The sequence below is a fragment of the Apus apus genome, chromosome 12 (assembly GCF_020740795.1).
Source record: "Apus apus isolate bApuApu2 chromosome 12, bApuApu2.pri.cur, whole genome shotgun sequence".
NCBI classification, from domain to species: Eukaryota; Metazoa; Chordata; class Aves; order Apodiformes; family Apodidae; genus Apus; species Apus apus.
Window position 1 is genome coordinate 2,423,824 of NC_067293.1, and position 22,670 is coordinate 2,446,493.

The following is a 22,670-nucleotide window of genomic DNA, read 5'->3' on the forward strand; positions in this document are numbered from 1 at the left end:
CTTTAATCACCAACTGGCATTTCATCTCATGAGTCGTCAGCTGTAATTCAATAAAAGAAAGACTGTCCAACAGCAATAGGCAAAGTAGGCTGAGGCCTCCAAAAAAAACCCAGATCAAATTTGAAAAATGAAATATTAATATGGGCAAGGCTTGCAACTAAATGTTTCCTTTGGTATTTGCTGAAGTGGATGTTATACCTCTAGTGGCAGCAGCAGTGAATTACTTAGCATAATGACTATGGAAAACTCAGACGACAGTTCAGTGCTTTCTACATCTTGGATGTAGATATGTACATACAAAAATGTGCATCATTTTGGAAAAATGAAATCTTAAATCCTCATGTCAGTAATTCACCCTGCTCAGACACTGAAAGTCAAGGAAGAGACATAAGAAGGCCTTTCCAAGATAAATACTGTCATCTGTCCAAATAAAATGACAGCACCCAGGCTCACACCCAGCACTCACACCCACTGCCCATGGTTTCTGCTGAAGTGACCAGATGTGTCCATTACTTCCTTTCAAGGGAAAGTTTGATATAAAAAAACCCAAGGTACAACTGGCCCCTGCAGGCACGTGGGACAGCAAGGTGCCCTCTGCAGCTGAGTGAGGGGACACTGCTCTGGAGAGGGAGGCACATGGCAAGGCTGGCTCAGGCTGTGGACATGCACCTCCTCCCAAATCCAGCTGTGTTGACAGCAGAGTCCTCCCCCAGTCTGCCCAGAGGCTGGGGAGCATTGCCCTGCAATGGGTTACCACCCCTCTGAGCTGGATATACTTGTTTGAACACTCCCTAACCTATTTCAGTGAAAATCAGCTGGGCCAGCAAATTCTGATGACTTAAAATGTTAGGCCAGGGTTTCACAGACATTTTCTCTTCCCTGCAAAGCAAGTTCCAGCTATTCCTACTCCCCTAATCTTCAGCTGTGCTTTGGCTCTGCACCCTCCACCCTATTGGTCTATTTGCTGTTTTATCTATTTTTAGAAACCAAAGTTGTTGGGGTTTTTCAGGTTGGATTCCCCCCATGCCCCTGGTTCCCTTCACTAACTGTTACAGTCTGTGCCAATACAAGAGAGGAGATGGTGTGGGGTTGGAAAAAAACCACCAGGAGGTCACTACATCAGATTTGTCTTCAGGATAAATGTTTGTGGTCTGATACTCCCTAATCCTCCTCTGAATTTGGTTTCTGGTAAACTACATTAGTTGAGTTATTTTACAATCATTGAATCCATGACCTCAATCTCCTGTTAGTGTCATGCTCTCCAGATCCATTAACTCAGCAGGATCTCCACAGTCAAAGGAGGTTTTGGCCTGGTCCTTCATGGAAGTGGTTCAGGATGTGGCTGTTGCTGAGTTGTCCCCTCCCACACACAGCTCAGATGATGCCCAGGACACGCTGCTTCTCATGCCTCCAGGCAGAGGGGTCACCAGAATCCCAGTGGACACACAGACTCTCACCACTGTGCAGGCAAAGCAGGCACAGGTGGGATGTGTGCTGAGTTGTCCTCTTCAAGTCAGTGCACGGATATTATCCACACTGTAAACTTCTCAGCTGTTGGTGCAAAGCTCAAAGCTTTTTGAATCTCCAGATCACAGGTCAACCCTGGCCTGCTGCCCCCCCACCCCTCTTGTCTGCAGTGTGTTTGCAAGGGACCAAAGGCTGCACAGACTCAGCATGAGGCATCTGCTGAGCAGCAACAGGTTATTAATCTCAACTCCCAGCCCTTTTTAAGTCCTTAGTCTTTGTCCTGCTGACCATCCTAAGGAAGGAGTTCAGCAGGAAGGATGAGTGGTTTCCAGAGTCCTTCTCTGCAGAAGTCCACGAGAGCCTGGAGCACCATGCTCCAGAAACAGAGCATGCAACCTGGAGAGCCCTTCAGAGAGGGGCCAGGATCAGAAAGAGAAGGACAAATGGAACTTGTGGTCAGGTTTTAAAGACAAAATCTAAATATCAGGCAAGGCATTTGCTAAGACCATAGCAAAGCCATCAGAGAGGCTGCCCTGCCTTCCCTCTGCATAGCTGCACAAAGGCTTCCTGAAATCTACACGTGGAACACCTGAGCAAGGAGGTGCAAAATGGATTGTATTCAGTGAAGCTTTTAGGCAGATTTTGATAACAATGGTTTTTATGTTAATCTCTAAAGAGTTTGCATTTGTAACATTAAACTGATAAGCATATAATCTAGTTTTAATTTAATCTCTGCAGGTGTTTCCCAATGGTAAATGTTAAAATTTTATTGCTTCCTTAGGCAGTAATAACAGGGAAAATGGCTGTAAGGCTCCTTCTGTCCATTTATATGCAGATAGCACCATATTTTATAAAAGCTATAAATCTGACAGGATAGCTTCTTCCTTTTGAGATGACATTACAAATATGTGTCAACACTGAAGTAAACATTTTTTGAAGGAAAATGAAACAGAGATGTTACTATAGGTCTAATGAAATGACCATAACTGCTTATTTAAATGAGATGTATCCACACATCCTTGAAAGCAGCAGAGTCCATGCTGGGTTTGCAGCTTTCTGATGAGCAGGACAATGGAGATTCTCAGCAGGGTCCTACAGATGAGGCAGAAATAGGTCCTGCACTTCATAAAGATTATGACCGTCTATAAAACTATTATTTATTTCCTCTCTCTGAGGTTTCTAAATTATTAGAAATACCATGGTGTCTAAGACTTAATTATGGCTTCTTTCATACAGCTCCATGGAACAAAGCATATGTCAGGAGCTCTCCCATGAAGAACCCTAAGACACCAAGTACAAGGGAACCCTGATACTTGTCTGAAGTAACCAACAAGCAAACTCTGGGCAAAGTACTCAGCACAGGACCTGAGAGGCACCTGAGTGATTGTTTAGAATTTATACTGGCCTTGTGCTCAAGAAAGCATGCATGGAGCTTTCCTTTGTTTACATTTAGCACTTTAAAGATAACTATGCTTTAGGTTATGTTTTACCAAAAATCCTTTTGCAGCAAACACAGCTCTGGGGCATGTGGTGCTCCCAGTGTCCACAGGCACATCCCAGGGACCCATTAGCACCAGCAGAGCGCTGAGCTAAAGGACTTGTGAGGTGGAACTGGCTTGCTTCCAGCCAGTGTGGAGCATGGGCAGAGAAAGCTTCCCTCAGCCTTTACTCTCCTGTACAGGCATGCCCTGAAAGGGATTACACTTTAACAGAGGTCTAGATATTTCCTCAAAGGTGCTTAGATATGTGAGTCCCAAGGTCCACATCATTAGTCATAAAAACAAACAGCCTAACCTCTGACACAAAAAAAATACATGCTCCTAGGTTTCAGTCCCTAGTGACACGAAATGGGAGTGCAGCAGTGCTGCCACTGGGGGGAGGGGGGTGAATTTGAAAAGCTGCCACATAAGCAAGTAAAAAAACCCCTCCTTCTAATGGTGATTTAAAGTTACAAGAACAGTCTGGAGAGTTTAGGTTGAGCAATTCTTGCTTCTGTTATAAGTCAGAACATGCATGCTGCTTTAAGGTGGTGGTTTGAATGCAGTATCCTGTTTCTTTTGATAGTCTTAAAATGAAACAAAGATTTTTTAATGAAGACTTCTTTATAGAATGGTATTAGTTAGCAAGGAAACTCAGATCACGTTCCACAGAAAGACAAGATAAAAACAACCCAACCTGGTGTGAATGGAAATGCTGCTGCGTCACCCCATTTCCTGAGTTACTTCAAAGAGGATCTGCCACGTTGTGCCAAGGAGGAGGCAACTGTCAAGAAAAAAACAACAAACAACACACTAAGAATATTCACTTTAAAAACTGAATGCATTCAGAGCTATAGGCAAGACTCAGATATCTACAATGTTTGGCTGTCTCCAGTCTGCACTGCTAGCTCTTTTCCTATCAGACTTGGCGAAAATACAATTTATTTTGTGTAACTGCTTCAGGCTGAGGATTCACTAAAGGAGGCCCCCTCAAAAAGTGTTTGCAGTCATCAGCCTCTCCAGCTGCACCTCTACAGCCACTGTTCCAGGCACAGTGGGCTGGTGGTGAGGGCAGAAGCTCCATGCCAAGCCTTCCGTACCTCAACACTACACAACATCCTTATGCCATGGCAGATAAAATGGAGGTTTTTGCTAATCAAGTGTGAAAATCACAGGAATCGGGCACGATGCTGTGTTTCCCACAACTTCAGACAATCTTCTCCATGATAAATGAGTTGAGAATCTATCATATAAAGTATTTAAACAGATGGATAATCACCACAGCAACCAAAACCACGACAGAGTCATTCAGGAGCGCTCTGTATCTGCAGGCTCCAGGCTCAGGTTTCCTGCTGCCAGGAGGCAGTATTTTATGTAACAGAATTCCCACCAGTGCTTTTAGGGAACTCACAGGGGTTTCTGAGGTAGGTAAAAAGAAATCAGAGGCCCAAACATTAGCTACAGGAGCGGAATTTTCTTACACTTCAGATCACACTTAAAGTGACCTGACAAAATTTATTGCAGATTCTCTACTGCACCTCATGTCTCTGCTCCTTTGCACCTGTGAGTCTGGCTTCTTCCTCATCTACCTTTTTTTCTCTCATCTCTTCCCTGCTCTGCCAGCATCATAAGAAGGACTGCAACCTCAGTCTGCCTCAGATCCCGTAAGTAATTAATTATTTGGGCAAAATAAAGTCGGCCATGAAGGAGAAAGTGAAAGAAACAGTGAGTTATGGATAGAGAACTTCCCACGGCTCTGAGGTAACTGTCGCTCCTGCCACACATGGCAGTGTTCTCCATCTCCCACACTGCAGATGAGCAGTCTACCCACAGCACTTGGCATTTGGACACGCTCGAATCCACCCTCCCCGTTTGTTTCTCATCCCCCCCAAGCCCTGATCCTCCCTGCTGGGGCGTGAGGAGCACAGCAGGGCTGGGCCAGGCTTTGTGCCCGCCCCAAACCGAGACACTCAGCACTGGGGAGTTGATCAGGCAACTCCCTAGTATTTTTGCATGTGTCAGTGCTGGTTCAATGCTGATGGCACCTTTAATAAATGCCTGGGTAATGGTACCTTTAATAAATGTCTGGGATAGGGCATCATCTCTCCCCAGGGCACACAACTGCTCAAGTGTCAGCGATGTGGGGTTTGTGCTCCAGGCACCTGCAACAAGGAGAAAATAACACCAACTCCTGCTTGTATACATACAATAGTTTTCAAATGTAATTTGAGTTAACACAGGACTTTGAAAATAACAAAATAACCTAGAAACAAGCTGCAGTGATAGCTGGGTGGAAGGGGAGGGAAACCAGCACAGCTTCTGATGTTCCTCAGGTAGCCAGTGAACGTGACAGTTATTACATGTGACAGAAAAACCAAGGCTGAATCCTGGGACACTTTAAATCATAGAACCATCATAGAACGGTTTTGTTGGAAAGTTCCTTAAAGATCATCCAGTTCCAACCCCCCTGCATGGGCAGGGACACCTTCGACCAGCCCAGGTTGCTCCAAGCCCCATCCAACCTGCCCTTCAACACTGCCAGGGATGGGGCAGCCACAGCTTCCCTGGGCAGCCTGGGCCAGGCTCTCACCACCCTCATACTGAGGAGTTTCCTCATAATGTCCAACCTAAGCCTCCCCTTTAAAGGAAGACCTAAAACCTGCTTTTAGAGATTCTGAACTTTCTTTGTAAGTGAGCTGGATAAACTGGAAAACATCCACTTGGCTACTTATTGTGCCTGTAAGCCTAGGCATTTTAAATGACACTTCTTCTAATTTGATCATCCTGTTTATCATTAATTTGAATGTCTCTGATGCATGTTTATGTCTACTGCTTCTCCTGAGACAGGTTTCCAAAATCAGGAACACCCCACATTTGATTAATACTTGGGAAAAACATAATTTTCTGAATGGGTCCTGAAGGCTGGAGTCTGGTAGTCTGTTTAAAAACAGTAATTCCACTTGTAAGGAAACAAACAAACAAACAATGTATCAGTTTTCACTGCATACATTTTCAGAAATTCTTACAAGATTATAATTTCTATCCATAACAACTGCAATATGATGTAATTTGAGGCTGGAAGACCAAAACTGTTAATGAACTACTGGCAATTATAAGACCTGCAGAAAGCAGTAGTTGGAAAAAGATGAGACCTAACACAGGCATCTTGGCTTAGTTACAAAATGGTTTTAGTATTTTTTTTTTAATTTAATTAGTTCCATGATTTAAAATGGACAAAATATGTTACTTCCTGCTGTGGATTGTTTCATGATGTCCCTGTGAAATACCAAGGACTGCTGTGTTTATTTCACCACAGAAGTGTGTTCATTTCACTGGAGGGTAAAGTCTGGTAATGGGAAAAAGATTTTGAAATCCTGCTGACTAGATGGCTTAATATAAATCTTAATTATTCACCTGACTTTGCTCCACTAATAATCGTTGAAGTTGGGAATTATTTTAGATGGTGATTATGCTGCTGCATATTTTTATAAATATACAGAGCTTAAAAGCTCAAGCCGGGAAAAAAAACGAAGCCAACAAAGATCACAGTGGATACTGCATGAGTTGAAACCCACGAATGGTTTAAATTAATGAGACCCACACTGAGCCATTCGGAGGTACAGACAAGGAAGGCAAGAAACCGTTTACAGGACAAGATGCACCATTCAAGCTGTGCGGCTTGTGCGATCAGGTGGTCATGAATGTGCTCTACTTGTTACCAGCTTCATTCTGCGTTCAGCCCCGGGGAGACACTTCGGCCCTTCCTGCCGGAGGTTTTCCCACCACCCGGCAAGGCCGGGACGAGCTGCAGCTCCGGGGCCTGGTCCGAGGGGAGCCTGAAGCCGAGTTCGGGACCTGCGGGTCGGGAAACGCAGCAGCTGCGAGGCCAACGGCGACGAGGAGGCGTGGGACGCCCCTTCGGGAAGGGGCTCGCCCTCCGAAGCCGTCAGGCGAGGAAAATCCCTCACAACGAGCCGCAAGTCTCGGCGGGAGCGGAGGGCCGGGCCTGGGGCGCGCTCCCCGCCCCCGGGCCTCCCCTCCCTCTGCTGCCCGGGCCGCTCCCGCGCCCCTCGGTCCCCCGGAGGGCAGCCGGGCGCGGGGCCGCCGCTTGGGGAAGGCGGCGGGGCCGCGGGGAGCGGGGCGGCAGCAGCCGAGGGGCCCGTCCCGGCGGCGGGAGCGCCGGGCCCGCCGCGGGCAACATGGCGGCGGGGGGGGCGGGGCGGGGCGGGGCCGCAGTCCGCCGCCGTCCCGGCAGCCACCGCGCGGCGCTCCCTGCAGTGCCGGGAGGGGGGGGGCGGACACGGGGGCGCCGCGCGACCCGCACCGAGCGGCCCCGGGGTGAGTGCGGGGGCGGTGCGGGGCCGGGGCACCCGGGGCACACCGGGGCACACCGGGGAACCGCGGGGCCGGGCGGGCGGAGCGGCGTCCCCCAGGGAGCGGCCGGGCCCTTGAGGCAGCTGACAGGCCGCGCCTCCGCTCCCCCGCGGGGCTGTCCCGGCGGGCCCGGCCGGGGCGGCAGCGCTGGCGGAGCCGTGGGCTCTTTCCTCGGCCCTGAGGAGGAGCGGGGGCTGCGCTGCCGGAACCCGGCGGCCTGGCCCTTGTCAGCCGCCGGGCTGCGGGGCAGGGAGAGGGGGCAGCGGGGCCGGGGCAGGGCGGGCCGGTGGGGCCGGGGGGAGGGGGGCCGGTGGGGCCGGGGCTCCCCCCGCTTGCTCCGGTTGCCGCGGGGCGGGCCGGTGCGGAGGTGCTGGCTGCGTGACGGGCAGGGCTGCGGGGAGAGGCCGTTAGAGCGCAGATGCCTCAGCCCTCGTCCCTGCCGCCCGCTCTTGGAGAACAAAGAGGGCCGGGGGAGGCCGTGCAGGTGTTGCCGCTCGCTGCCCTCGGGCAGCCCGGGGTGCGGCTCTTCCCGGCGCTCTCTGAGGAAAGCGCGTTTTCCTCCGGCGATCCGTGGCAGCCTTGGCCTTGGAGCTGGCCTGGGACAGGGCAAGAGGCCACGTAGCACTCGTCAGCACGAGACACGCTGAAAACCGGCAGCTTTCGCGTGTCGGACACCACCTGAAAGTGGGAAAATAGAGGCTGAAGCAGGTGTGCCCTTGAAGGGCTGCGGTGGGTGCTCCCGGGCCGGGCAGGGCCCTGGTCAGCAGCGCAGCTGTTGTTGCAGTTTGCCCGGCTTCTGCCTGGCTCTCGGTTGCATTTGAATGAGCATTTTCATGGTTAGCGTCGCCTTTTCAGCATCTGAGCAAAAAATAACCTGGTCCTCATGAATGTGGCTGTCCGTATCAGCACGATTTATGCGTGCTGGAGTCACCCGTGCTAATAGGTGACGCTCTGAGACTGCTTCAATTTACAGCATCCTGGAGACAGTTGCTAATTATGTTTCTCATCACCCTGTAAAGAGGCAAACAGTAGCATGTTTCAGCCCAGGCTTTGCAAAGTACCAGAGCAGTTCTGCCAGTTCAAATGTGACTGTCCACCCACTGAAAGACCTTGCAGAATATGTGCCTTGGTACATGAGCAAACTGAGGTGAGGTTAACCAGCTTGCTCAAGGTCATGGAGTGGCAGAGTTAGCAAGAATGGAATCCAGCCATCCTGGCTGCCGGGCCTGCGCTCTGATCACCGGGTGACTCTCCCAAATAATTGCAGGTAGTTTAAACATTGGTTTGCGTAAGTGCACGTTGAGGCCTTCAAAACCTTCTGGAGAAAAGAAATGTTAATGCAGCTGCTTCAGATCTTCTGCTGTATTTGCATGCAGCTTGAAGGCACTGGCACTCCTCCATGCGGGAGGCAAGTTTTAAGAAGTCTCTGTGGCTTATTTTGTAAACAGGAGCTCAAAAGGCATCGATTTTAGTGAGTATATGGTGCAGAAAGGCTTATTGTGTAGATTTAGAAGGTAAGATCATGAGATAGAAGAACATCATTAGACGGTTTTTAAAAGGAGACTGTGGCTGTAAAGAGGTTCCCTTCTGAATGAAGTGTTTACCAGATGACATTCTGTGGAGTTATCTGCCCTTGTTAGCAAAATAACCAACCAACAATTGCCCTCAGAAGCCACGGTGATGGGGCTGTTGGAAGCAAAAATGGGAACAAAAAACTTCCTCACTTGATTTATTTTTTTCATTAGATATTTGTTAAGTTAAAAACAAACCACCCTCGTTGTTATTCTAGAGAGAAGTGACGTTGCACTCTGTCGAGTGAAGTTTACGAAGGGATTTCAAAGGAAGCCCTGGCAGGTCTGTGCTATTGTGACACCAGCAGAATATATTTAGTAACTTCAGGGGGAAAGAGCCTTATTGTGCTAGGAAAATAATATTGTTTGTCTGGACTTCAAAGAGCACTGGAAAGCAAGCTGGTGGTGCTGAGGTGTTACACTTGGCCCCGGGTATGGTAATGGGCACTGCATTTGGCAGATCCCTGCAGCTGGAGGGAGTTCGGTGGTATCAGCAGCTCATCTGTGCAGTGTAGGTAACAGAACTGAGACCACAGGGCTTGGTTTTGTACAGATTTGCTTGTGCTCAGCTTTAGGTTCCCCAAGCCATCCTGGGGACTGTTGACTACAACATTTAGCGATCAGGGCGAGGATCTGCTGCGCCGTGGAGAAGAGCAGCAACCAAGGTTCTTCTAAAGGAGCTGCCTGGGGTGCCACCTGATTCTGCACCTTTACAGGGGTGCTGCTTGAGGGGTCATCTGTGCAGGGAAGTCCTGGTGGTACGGACTTTCTCTGTAAGCCTTTGCAGCTCCTTGTTGAGGAGTGCTGTGTGAAAGGTAAACCATCCAACATCCCCAGCAGAGGTAGAGTTTATAATGTGGTCTGTGGAAAAAAAATGCTTGTACTGATGTTACCTGCTGAGATATCCCAGCAAGGTGACTTCTAAACCAGAATGGTTGTCTCATACAGGCTGCCCAGGGAGGCTGTGGAGTCCCCTTCTCTGGAGATGTTCAAAAGCAGTGTCCTGTGGAATGGGCTCTAGGTGCTTTAGCAGGGGAGTTGGACCAGATGATCTCTAGTGGTCCCTTCCAACTCTTGACAATTCCATAGTTCTGTGAAATCCAGAAATTTATATCCTGAGCGACACTGCTGTGTCAGCAAAGTGTACTGTAGGCCTGGGTTTGCCAGATTTACTTTTGCCAGTTTGAGCAGGAACTTCTTACCCAGCCAAGTTAAATAAGAAAAGGAAGCAATAACAAGGAATACTTTTTTTAGGATTGGTGCCTTTCCACCTGCACGTGGAGGTGGGAAATCCTGGGAGGATTTCTATTCAACAGATGGAAAAACAAGCCTATTGATAGGCTCAGTGATCCATACCTCCAGTGATGTTGGTATTTTTGGACACCTGAACACTTGCTGCTGGCCCAGATGAAAAAGCTGGAGGTGTGGTACACTGCCAGGAATCAAAATGGAACCTGTGTTTAAATAAACCCCCAAAGCATTGAGATAAAGTTAGTGATTATAAATATTTTTTTTAAAATATCAAATATAGTCACTTAAAAACATCTAGCAGAGTTTGCTATTGGTTGTACCGTGGTTCAAAACAGCTATTAGGAAAAAAACCCTTTTGTTAATTTCAAAGCCTGCCTCTATTTCTGTTACCCATAATGTGTGCAGGAGAGAGAGGTATGAGAACCAAAGATCCTTGCTTGCTGCATTGATCTGACTTTTGTAAAAACCAGAAACCAAGCCTTTTGCCTAGGAGAAGTTTCCAAATAAGTTATTTTGTATTCCTGGTGGTTTTTCCACATTATCTCTTCATATAGTCTTAACATATCTGAATAGAACAATGAATCTCACTTTGCAATAGTACAGAAAGTTGTTGAATAATTCTTACACTTGCTGCACAAACTGATGCCAGAGTTTAATTCTTGTGAAACAAAAGGGATTCACCAAAATTCTAAGAAGCACTTGCAGCCCAAATTGCCACTTAGAGAGCTATTTCTTTTTCTATACTCTTCTTAATAAGGTAGCAGGACATCAGCTTGGAACACTCTCATTGGGGATTTGTTTTCAGAATATTATTAGTAGCATTTCGGTGACATGGAAACAAACCTGTGCTCTGAAGAGAAACTGGATCTTGGGGGAAGACATTCCAGTAAGAGCCACAAATTTAAATTCTACAGGGATGATTTTCTATTTTAAATAAATAAATTTAAAAGCTGAGGTTGAGAATAAGAATCAGAACATGTAAATCTGAAGATATGGCAGATACACTCTAGTAAACTAGACCTAAACTTGTGTCATGTTTCAAGTATGAAACGTGGAAATGCTTGGAAATGTGAACATCATGATGTTTAGAGTGCAAAAAACAAGCATTTGTTTTTGATCATTCATTTTGGTACGAAGTTCAGAAATTAATCTTTTAAGGTGCAGCCAAATTAGTTTATTAGACCAGAGAACAGCTGGAATGGACCTTGTTTTATGAAGCTGCTTTGGAAGTGGAAAATACAGCTACTGAGTTAGTAAGACCTTTTTGTTCTTTTAACATTTTCTACTAAAGAATAAAGTTAAGCCTCAAAGGACACCTTCAGTTTGACCATTAACCTGTAGGAGCTACAGTAAAATATTATATTCGGGGGGGGGGGGGGGAAATATATGTAGCTGTTTCAGTTTGTTCTGTACTGTGTAAAGTCAACAATATGTGTGCTGAGGAGTCTGGCCTGAATTTGATTTATGAAATACATTTGGGATTGTTGCTTGATCATGTCATGGGTTCTGATTTTAGTTCTGGAATGTCACTCAGAATAAAACAAAACAGTGGGGATGGCAGAGGGAAGAACTGTAGTTGTTATGATATTATTATGTGTTAGGGGCAGTGATGGTGGAAAACCGGTCTGATTTTAAAATCAAATAGTAAATTCCAAATCTGTTTGGTATTATTCATCCCAGTTATTTTTCAGTTTGTTGCCTGTAACTACCAAGCAATTCTAAGGAGTGTTTAGTTTCAACAAGGCATGACAGTGCTCCCCATTCTTTTGTTCTGAATCTCTGGGATCTGACATTCCTTGGTGAGCAGGTGCCTAAGCTGTGATACCTCATCTGGGAATGCTCAGAGCAGGTCAGCAGTGCAGAGGGATTCCTGCACTGACAGTGACTGCCCCACCTCCTTGTGTTTCCTCATTTCTGCCCTGTTTTTCCCTCCAGTGTTAGTGTCCCCAGGCAGGGCTAGGATAGCTGGGTGGTGGTGGTGGTTGGTTTGTGTTGCAGAGACCCAGAAAAAGCAGCCCTAGCCATGGACTGAGACCCCAAAACACTGTCGTGAGACACTGCAGAAGTGTTTATCTGTTGATTTTACAGGAGTTTGTTAAACAGATGGAAACCCAATGCAAATATTTTTTCTCTTTCCATGTTTTTGAAGGAGCCTAAGTTAAGGTAGAGTCATAACCAAACATCAAGTTCTATATTTTTACATCTTTGTTGACTGCCTCAGTTTAGTATAGACTTATGGAAATAATCTTCTTGCCTTTTCTCTTTTTTTTTTCCCCTTTTTTCCTTTAGAATTGCCAAAATGGTTTGGAATTCTTAAACGATTCAAAAACTGAAGTCTCTGAGGACACAAAATCATAAGAACACAAGAAGCAGCAAGGAGGATTCAGTGCCAATGCAGCAACAAAAAAGACAGCCAGAGTTAGTGGAAGGAAATCTTCCTGTTTTTGTTTTTCCTACAGAACTTATATTTTATGCAGATGACCAGTCAACACACAAGCAGGTGTTGACTCTATATAACCCCTATGAGTTTGCCTTAAAATTCAAAGGTGGGTTTCTTAGGTTAAGTTCTATTTAAGGGTTAGTTGGTGATCTTGAACAGTCCAATATAATTTGTGTAACAAAGTGTATTTGTGACAAGACCAACCTCGTGTCTTGCTGTGTGTCTGTTGATGAAGCTGATGAGGTGTGAGTTCCTCCCTTGTTACCACTGCTGTCCTTTCCATTGCAGTTCTTTGTACAACTCCAAATAAATATGCGGTGGTTGATGCTACAGGTGCAGTGAAGCCTCAGTGCTGTGTTGATATGTAAGTAGGAGTTGGGTGTTATGTTTATTTTTCTAGTGTATGACAGTTAATTACCTGAATTTCTTTTATTATTTAAGATGTAGTGAGTGACAGCATGCATAGCATAAACTAAGTTGGATGAGGATGTAGTATTTTTCTCACCTCTTGTATTCTTGTGGCTCCTCTGTCTCGCCTTTCCTTGTTTCTCCTCTCAGGTCCCAGTCCAATAACACAAAAGAAGCAGCCCAGTTAAGTGACCACAGGAAGGTACAGGGTCTGTAGGCTGCTAGAATTCAAAGTAGAGTAGGTAGAGATGCTAAAATAGACCCAACTGTTTCCATCTTCCAGTTGCCACGTGATTTCTGTGCTGATGTACAGATGCAACTAAAGAAATTACAGAGTCCCTGAAAGAGGAGACTGAGCTTTCTGACTGGAAATGTGCAAACTGGAATGAGTCTCTGGCTAACAAATGGCTCTACACCAAAAACCCTGCTATTGAAGGATCCTTCTTTTGTCAGATAAATGATACTGTGCTTGGGGGATGGGTCTCTCCTGTAGACTCTTCTCCTTAGGTATAATTTGGAACATCCCGAAGACTCAAGAAGTAGGAATTTTAAAACATTGAACAAAAAGTTTCAGCAGGCAGGTACAGCAATCCTAAAAATGGAACAAAACAGGTCAGAGTATACCAGTTTATCAGTGAGCTGTTCCAGGCTCTAGCAGACATCTACACAAGCTTGATTACCCTAGGTTCATCTGCATCAAATATCTTTCATTAAATAAAGGAAAATAAGACACATGCATATTTCCAAGAGAAATTTTTGTGCAGCAAAACCCCCCATCCTGTCCCAGTGGTTGCTGTCTAAGGGCAGTGTTTACTGCTAGGAGATGAGCAGTACTATGCAAGTGTGGCCATTTGCCAGATAAACAGATATTCTACAGAGCTTCCAATTATGCAATGGCCTCTAAAAAGAAACAGGAGAATGTATCTGTTTATAAGGGTCTGCAGAACACATCTCTTTGCTTGGCAGCAGATCCATGTTCTCCCAGCACAGTGTTATGTAAAGATCCTGCTGAGGTTGGTAGTTAATATCGTGGTACCAACAGTAGGAACAGAAATGTAGAAGGAAGTGTTAAAGGAAGAAATGAGAATCTCCTGCTCTGATATGCTGAGAGTTGTATGGATTAGTCTTGTTTCCCCTGGCCATCCTTTAGCTGAAGGCAGGTGTCCAGCCAGCACTGAGCTTGCTGGAGCCTGTCATACCCACGCTCTGTGGCCTCTGAAGTGACGTGGAGCTACATGCAGCCCTGCAGCCCCCAGCCTGGGGGATGACTTACTCTGTTTCCTTGTTGAATAATCTATTCAGACTAGATACCAGTTACAAGCACTGGCTAAGTGTTAGTAGTTGTAGTTTTCTTGATGTGATACAGTTCTTTTAAATGAAGACTGAAACACAGAAATCTGTGCTTTGCAGTATTGCAGTGTATATATTATCACAAAGATTGGTTTCTTGAAGCAGTTTTAAGACTACTCTCCTGTATCACTAAAGGTAGAATGCTTTTCTCCCCCTCAGGAGATGGCAGCTGGCTTGAAGCTAATCTACAAAAATACCTATTTATATCGTATGTGTGTATTTTCATAACAAATCCTAATTACAGAGAGGAGGCAGTTGAGCAGGGCACTGCTCAGAGGTCTGGATTGGCTTTGATCAGTGTAATTGAAAAACTCTGCCTTCTGTAGGTCCCACGGAGAATTGTCCCCATTAAATGCTATAAAACTAGAAGGACTGCAACAATTACCAGCCTGTCTTACTGTGGAAACCACCTTGATCAGACAGTAGAGTGGTTTCTGGGCAGTGAAGTTCCCCAAGAAGCCCTGTAACTGATACCTACTCCTCAGGCTCAGCTGTGGTGGCACCTCATGTAGCTACCTCTGGCCTAGCTCTTGGCAGCCAGTGAAGTGTCTGCAGGTTACAAAATGTGTTCAAGGGAGCTAAATGGATGAGCAAAGCTCTGACAGCACAGGGCTCTGCTGCTGAGCTCCAGATCCACTCGGTGAAAGACAGGAGAGAAATGTTGCTGTAGATACAGAGCTGTCATTTTTGCTGCAGTGGTACATGCTCTTAAGGGTGAGCTTCTGATTTTGAAAATCCCTTTACCTTGTCTGTAGAAGGAATGAGTCTTGCTTCTGAGAAGCACAGTTGTAAAGGCTTTGAGCCAGGTTTCCTCAAAAAGCTGGACTTTGCCATCCCCTGTCCAAGTGTTTGGCAGCCCCACTTTTCTTCTTCCGTCAGTCCCCCCAAACCTTTTAAAATCATTGGCCAGCATAAAAAAAACTTTGATAAAGGAGGAGGCATCTTTCAGATAATTGATGTTTCATGAAAATTGGCAGCAAGGTCTCAGACTGAGGGACTGTGCCTGAGATGAGGTATTAACTGTTCTTTTTTGCCAGCCAGTTGGAGCAGGTCTAAGTGGGCACCAGAAGGAAGGTGAGGGGAGAGAGAGGACAAGATCAGACATTGCAGAACACTGAGTGATGGGGAGGGAATGGGGAGCTGGACTATTGCAATCTGTGGCAGGGGGGGAAAGAGGGGAAAGATGGGGATTTAGGGTGCAATTCCACAGGATCCTTGTTTTTTCATAGTTCCTCTCTTTGAAGGTGTTGTTTTCCTCTGCAGTGTGATTCGTCACAGAGATGTTCGCCCATCCTACTATGGTGTGATAGATAAATTCCGTCTGCAAGTGTCTGAGCAGAGCCAGAGGAAAGCACTAGGGAAAAAGGAGATTATTGCTACTCTGCTTCCATCTGCAACGGAACAACAGCAACAAAAGGAAGAGGAGGAAAAACGAATAAAAGAACACCTGGCAGAAAGTGTCTTTTTTGAGCAGACTTTGTGTCAACCAGGTACGTGAAATCTTTTACCTCTCCTGTGTTCTGAATCGGTGCTAGAAAGACTAGAAAATAGATCTAAAAATAGTTCTTGGTCTTACTTGTAAGATGTAGGGGATGATAGTGTCCAAGAATCCAAAATGTGGCTATTCTGCTTATGCTCTCTTGGTTAATCAAGACCCTTTGCTGCCCCACATTTGCATGTTGTGCCTTTAGAGTATGTTCCTCTGTCACAGCCAATGGGAACTTGTCTGCAAAAGGATGGTGGTTGGTAGTTATTTTTTCCCTTGGGCTCTTTGAAAACATATGCCTCTTCTGAGTTTCTTCCAAACCCTTAATCCTCCATTTCCCGATGAGCAGGAAATACTGCCAAAACATCTTCTGATGTGCTCCTTGTTCTGTGCCATCTTCGTTGTCTCACGAGTACAGAAAAGCACAGTTGGTAGCTGGAGACTTTGCACGTTTCATTGGTGAGGAAGTAAATCAAGTCTTGGGCAGAACCTGAGCTGATCAGTGAGACTGAAGGGGTTGGGAGAGATATAAAAAGTATCAGGTTTTCCTGGAACTGAATCTAAACTGATTCTTGACTTGACCTCTCCTGATTTATACTGTAATATTTTTGTCACTGCTTCATTTTTCATGACAAGAGCAAAAAGCAATTCCATGATATAGATTAACTTGCTTGAGAGTGTTCCTTCTGCTAAAACCCAGTTGTTTCACTATTGATGCATAGTTTGTTGGCTGGTGAAACACCTTTTACTAAAAAATAGGTAGGAGTTAGATACAGAGTTAAAATAAACCTACAGGATCTCTGGGCTCACAGAACAGTGTTACTATGATGGTTGTTGCAGTACAGAGGGTCTGAACCATCCTGACAGTGATGCTGGTCTTGATCCAAATGCTGTTTCTCTGCTTAAAACCCTGGTTGACTGCATGACATTGCTTGCTGACAGAAGAACAACAAACAGCAGCTACAGTCTTTGCATACAACCTGCAGCCTAGGAGCAACAGATTTATGGAATGAAAACAGGGCACAGATTGCGAGTCACTCTGAGGGTAGAGAAACTTGATAAAACACTGGGTAGTTTCTCATGGGCCTGAGGAACCTGGTTGGAGGTATTCAACTCAGGTGTTGAAAGCTCTTCTTAAAGGTTACACAATGTGCCCTTGAGGAGGTTCCAGCTGTTAAACTGCAGCACAAGGACAGTTCATCTGTCGTGTGCATTTCCTTGTTCTGGTAATACTGGACTGTCAGTGGTTCACTTACAGTGGTGGGTTTTTTAAAGTGGGTTTCAAATGATACTGATTTTGTGGCACATAAACTGATTCTGGCAGGTGCAGCCCTTGAATCCTCTAAATGAAGGAGGGGAATTTTTCTGGCCCCAGCATCTGTGCTCTTGCTGATGCCAAGTCTTGTTCTGGAGGTGCGAGCAGAGCTACCTGCCTGTGCAGCTCCCTCGGGGCTGCGTTCCCAGTTAGGTACTAATCACTGCAGGAACATAGCAAGAAATGAAGTCAAGATGCATGGAGAAACCTCAAGCCTTGCTGAAACATCCAGCTGTCCCAAGTGTGTATATATAGCTACTGAGCCTGGCAGGCTCTGTTCCTCCAGAAGGGAGGGGCTTGGGAAGTCCTGTGAAAACAAGTTCCAACATCACAACAGGGAGCAGCCCTCTCCCCTGCTGGATGCAGAAGCTTTAGGAGGGTGGCTCTAAGAGTTGGTTTCCACTCCCTCCAAACTGCAAAGGGAGAAAAAGACCTCAGGATTTTGTAGCTCCAACGTACCACAAACATTTTTGCAGAATGTTTACCACTGATATGAGGCAGATGTTCCTCACACTTGGTCCTGTCTTGTCTTTCAGAAAACAGAACTGCCTCGTCGGGACCTAGTTTACTAACTGTCTTCCTAGGAATCGTGTGTATTGCAGCACTAATGCTACCTACATTGGGGGAAATGGAATCCCTGGTGCCTCTCTACCTCCATTTAAGTGTGAATCAAAAGTTAGTAGCTGCTTATGTTTTAGGTAAGTAGTTCGGATTTTGTGTTTTTCTTGCAACTTCTGTGATTTGGGAAACTTCTCCTGTGTTTGCCAGAGGCTTCAGGAAACCTGACAGAGACAAAGCACCTCATTTTGTTTTGCATCTCCACGTGTATTGTAACTTGCAGCCTTAGGGTTTTGAGGTAAATTAGTTATTGTAAGTATTTTAGGCCAGATTTCAGTTGGTATTTAGTATATACAGGTCCCTACATGTTAATTTCACCTTCATTTGATGACTGGCCAGCTGTAGTCACCTGCCAACAAAACTGAATGGAATGTGCTGGTTCTTATTCTCATCTTGAAATTGTTCCTCCTTTGCAGAACCCAAATCTTTTCAGTTGTTCCCCTCTCCACCCCAGATGAGCTGGTGTGAAAGGCTCCATTCACAACCTTCTTGATAAGCAGTTGAAATGTGTAGAAATAAGTTGCTGTGAACCCTTCTTAAGAGACTCCACCATCCACAGCTCTTCTGATTTGTAACCTGCTCCTAAATTAGCAAGCATAGATAAGTTGCATGTTTCATTTGTTACGACTATTTTTCTATAACTATTTCAGATTTGAAGAACAGTCCCACTAAATTCTCCTGTCCCACTACCTGGCAGAAATGAGGATGTAAAAGAAACGAGCTAGGCAGCTTCAAACAGATAGCTAGAGGTGAGGTAGGGATGGGAGGAGATGCAAGTTGGTGGTGGTTCCTTGCACACTCAGCTGGCTGGCTGACTTGTGCAAGGCAGCCTGCTGGAATGGTTTGAAAACTCACTTGTTGCTCTTTGCCTGAGCTGATGGGGATGTATTTTCAGAGCAGGACCCTGCAGGAATCCTTGCTTTGTTGTTATCTCTAATTTTGAAAATGACTCCAGTTTCTGCTGGTGCCAGTTGTAGCATTAGACCATTTGCCTGGACATATTTGCAACAGCTTAACCTGTTTCCAGATTCACTGTGAAGTTCCTTCAGGTTTTGATTCCTTCAGTAGTTCTAGTGTTTATGAAAAGATGATTCTTCTGTGTGCAGCTCTTGCTCATCTAGAAGTTGAGTGCTCTTGAGAAGATGGAGCCACCTTCTTCCCCCACAAAGTACAACTGGATTGTGTAGTATTTGACTGGAAAGGGAGGTGAACACCCCACCAGCTGGGCTGTGTGACATTTAGGGAGTGTTTGCTTCACAGCAATGAGCTAAACTCACTGTTGCCTGGAAGTCACTCTCCAAGAGGTACAGCTGTCCTGTAGCACCTTCCAGAAGCCTCTAGATTTAGATCATCCAAGCTGAGGCCTGCAGCAGTTCTGGTAGTTGATTGTCTAAGCTCATAGACCTTAAGAAATAGCTGAACTGTAATTCCTCTTTAATGGATAAATTGCTTATTTTATGGAAGGCAACACTGCAACTCTGTTCTGTCATGCTTCTCCCTTCAAAATCTTTATAAAGTAAGTTAGTTCAATCAGTTTCTAGTGGCAGGAGAGTAAAACAATCTCAGAAATGTATTTATCTGTGGTGAGACCTGTAGGCTTTAGGTAAACTTTCTGCAGTAAAAGGCCATGATGTTAACAGAGGAAAGCAAGCATGATTGCCCAAGAACTGATAAATTACTATTTTGATCTTACATTAGGTTGGAATTCAAGGAGCCCAAGTATTTTTCCATATGCCTCTTTGCCTTGTGCAGTTTGACTCCTGGTTAAGAACTTGCAGATTTGTACCTTTCCCTGTATCAGCACATAATTAAAGTGAACTTTTCAGTGTGTCATGAGTAGATTTATTAGCCTCACATTTCCTGCTTTCATCTGCTTTTAATTGTTTTTAACCTCCATCAGAGCAGTTGGGTTTGGTTTTTTTCTCCCTCTTTAAAGGTCACAACAAAGCTCCCCATGCAGGCTGACAAGGAAGCTCAACACCTCTGTCTAAAACTAGTCTTTGATCAGTTACTCTGCACAGAGCAGAAACAAAACAGTCTTTGGAGCTTCCAGCTAATCTGCCTCACTAATGGTTCAGCACTTGGGTGACCCTGCCCAGGAGCAGCCCCCTTGAAAACTGGGGGACTTACCTAAGTCAAAAAAAGCTCAATGTTAAGATTTTCCAGTGAGACTGAGAGTTGGTTTGGAGCATTTAGAGCTGCTGGGAAGTTTCCTCAGGAGAGAGACTGCACTTTGGTGTCATTTTTTTACACAGATTTTTTACTACATAAAAATTCAGAGCAATACTTCTAATTTTTAAGTGGGTATATATAAACAAATTTTGCACATAGTAATGCACTTTTACCTGATTTTCTGGCCTGTGACAGGGTAAACTGGCTTTGTTTTGAAGGTTTTATTCAGTGAAATGAAAGCATTTAGTTCTCAATTCTTGTCTTTCAGGTCTCATCACCATGGTTATTTTGAGAACATGAGCAATGAGTTACTAGGATGTCAAAACACCTTTACTGTATATTCACATCATGAATGTGGACTGCCTTTTACTCCCATTTGGCTCATCAAGATGCTAGCAAAACTGTTCAGTGATTTAAGAAACCTTCAGAAGTGTAATATATTTTAACTGTGTATAATAAATTAAAGACTCAAAGCACTTTTGGGTGCTTCTGTAACAGACAGCTATGAAATGTTCAGTGATACCTGTGAAAATAATTTGAAAAACTTTTATATCTCTGCCTACTGTAAAAAAAAAAAAATCCTTATTAAAGCAACATTTGTTATTTCTAGTCTATGTTCACATCAGTGTGTGATCACTATAAAAGCAAACTGTGTTCTGTAAAATCCTGCATTTGGTTTGTGGTTGTACAGGCCAAGGCTGGTGCATAACACTGTGTACATACCAGAAGGATGAGAGTCATGAATAATCATTGAAGAGAATGAAGAATCCCATCAGTGATACTAAGAAATAAACCATGAATTTTAGGTGAAGAAGTGATTCTCAAATTCCTTCCTTCATATTTACCAGAACATTGTTGAGTGCTCATTTTCTTACCTGGGGAAATAATTTCTGCAACAGCCATTTTGTATCACAGCTGTAAACAATAAAAGCAACTTCTCTAATCAGATCCTTTCATTTCTTAGGGACAAATGTGATTTGTGAAGCAAGTGGCACGGAGGGGAGTTGAACTCACACTGCACACTAATGTCAAATTCAGCATTTTTTCTGTTTTGGGGACTAAACTAATGAGTTACAGCAGCAACAGCATTTCTCTACACCTTCCCTTCCCCTTGGGAATTCATTTTCTGTCAGAAGCTCCTGCTGAAATTCCAGTTTTATACTCTAGGTGACCATTTACCTTGGTTCATATAACAAGTATGTCCCTTCCTTGGACATTTTGTTGTCAAGGTATTAAGTTTCAAAACATTTTCAAGGAAGGGCCACTGTTAATGTGTTTGATTCTTACACACAAATCTTTGTTTATAACAAGTCTATAGAATATTCTCTGATCTGTATAAAAACCACTTTGGAAATGGAGTCTTTCTCCTGCATGTCACTTATCTGTTTATGCATGGAAGGACAAAGAAACCATGCAGATAAAAATAAAAAGGAGAAAGGTTGAGTTTGTTCATCACTGTACATTTTTTCTTACATAAAACACCACTCAGTCTCTGTAGGGCAATAAAATGTTGTTCTAGTTTGATTCTCAGAAGAATGCAGATGGTGGCATCTATCAGCACAGCAGATGATAAAGAAACAGTCAGACATTAAAAAATAGTTCCTAACTGGTTTGGTAGGTCTGCAGCCCCTGTGTGTTCCTGTACCTGCACTGTCACTTCTGATTTTCATGAGGTGTCTTAACCTGCCTCTTGAGAAAGGGTGAGGAAACTGAAGTTTGGGAACTAAAACTTGCCATGAGGTACCTTAGCCTGGCTGTTCTGCATTCCTGTGTCTAAACGTGTACGTGGGTGAGCGTCGCAGGGCTTCACACACAATGTGTCTTACAGGCCCAAGATGATTGAAAAAAACCAGCCCCAAACCAACTAACCTTTTTTCCTGGAGCTCCAATCATGGCACCTGCAGAAGTACAGGAGTGAAAGAATCCCAGAGGCAGGAACTTGGACACTGCAACCAAGTAGTGGTGCCTCAGTCCTGCAGGATTGTGCACACACCGGGCTTGGGAAGGGGAGAACAGGACTGACAGGCTTTGTTTCCAGGAAGTTTAAAGAGAAGTGATTGCTTTAGAAATCCACCTTGACCAAAGAAATCTGTCACAAAGGCTTATCAGCAACTAAAAAGACTAAAACATTGAATAATTTCTTTTTCAAGGGCAAGCAAGGAGCAATACCCAGATAAAGAAAGATGAAATGCACAGTGTAACTCAGCAGATGCAGATAACACTGGTGCTTGGGCAAAATGAGCCTGACAAGTGTGAATTTGGATTTATTTCTACTTCAGGGAGATTAAGGAGCACTCTGTAATCACAGCTCTATTCCAGTGTTGGGAAAACAGGACCTGAGGACAGTTCCAGTTCAGGACTGTCACACTGCATGTCACAGCATGGTCACAGCGAGACACTAGTAGCATTTTACCAGGATACACAAGGTTTAGAAGATGTTTTCTCATGCACGTGTATGTATTTGTATATACACACACATATATGCATGCACACTCCTCTACTACTTACTTAATAGACTTACGAAGCCACCGAACATCTTAGGAAAGAAGGCCTGAGACAGTGACTCTGTGTCTTCTTAAAAACACCAGGAAAAACAGTTAAGTGTTCACGTCATTTCCCATTCCTGACTCAACACAAACAGAACAGTCATTTCCTTGAAATGGAAAAGTATTTTGAGCAGAGAGTTAGGAGGGCTTTAAGATCTCCCTGCAGAGAGTCCTGGTGTTTACCCAGCACTTGC

At 44.8% G+C, this 22,670-nt stretch overlaps 2 protein-coding genes across 6 annotated transcripts in view; one reads left to right on the plus strand and one right to left on the minus strand.

The window, feature by feature from the left end:
• The window catches only part of LOC127389472 (integrator complex subunit 6-like), a 61,935-nt gene extending 54,797 nt beyond the window's left edge, over nt 1-7,138 (minus strand). The window contains exons 1-3 of one of the 3 annotated variants that reach the window (XM_051629952.1): nt 6,665-7,138; nt 5,018-5,107; nt 3,643-3,729 (exon numbers count right to left, since the gene is read on the minus strand). The gene's annotated coding sequence lies outside the window, so the exon portion shown is untranslated. Of the gene's footprint in view, nt 1-3,642; nt 3,730-5,017; nt 5,108-6,359 lie in introns of all 3 variants that reach the window. The other 2 variants (XM_051629955.1, XM_051629954.1) reach the window with 2 other exon arrangements.
• Nucleotides 7,139-7,183: 45 nt separating this feature from the next.
• On the plus strand, nt 7,184-20,873 carry MOSPD1 (motile sperm domain containing 1). Of its 3 annotated transcripts, none has more exons than XM_051630171.1 (6): nt 7,184-7,283; nt 12,431-12,687; nt 12,870-12,945; nt 15,603-15,829; nt 17,677-17,838; nt 20,199-20,873. In XM_051630171.1, exons 2-6 carry the CDS (start codon nt 12,534-12,536, stop codon nt 20,228-20,230), a joined length of 651 nt encoding a protein of 216 aa, XP_051486131.1. In that variant the 5' UTR covers nt 7,184-7,283; nt 12,431-12,533; the 3' UTR covers nt 20,231-20,873. The 3 variants fall into 3 exon arrangements, with proteins under 3 accessions (XP_051486131.1, XP_051486132.1, XP_051486130.1); XM_051630172.1 differs by lacking the exon at nt 7,184-7,283 and adding an exon at nt 9,157-9,173; XM_051630170.1 differs by lacking the exon at nt 7,184-7,283 and adding an exon at nt 11,548-12,304.
• The last annotated feature ends 1,797 nt before the right edge of the window (nt 20,874-22,670 follow it).

Bases quoted from the DNA above. Each gene is read 5' to 3' on its own strand.
- MOSPD1 (XM_051630171.1), top strand. From the start codon at position 12,534: ATGCAGCAACAAAAAAGACAGCCAGAGTTAGTGGAAGGAAATCTTCCT. The intron at 12,688-12,869 runs GTGGGTTTCTTA...TTTCCATTGCAG, and splicing joins GTTTGCCTTAAAATTCAAAG to TTCTTTGTACAACTCCAAAT. The intron at 17,839-20,198 runs GTAAGTAGTTCG...CTTGTCTTTCAG, and splicing joins AGTAGCTGCTTATGTTTTAG to GTCTCATCACCATGGTTATT.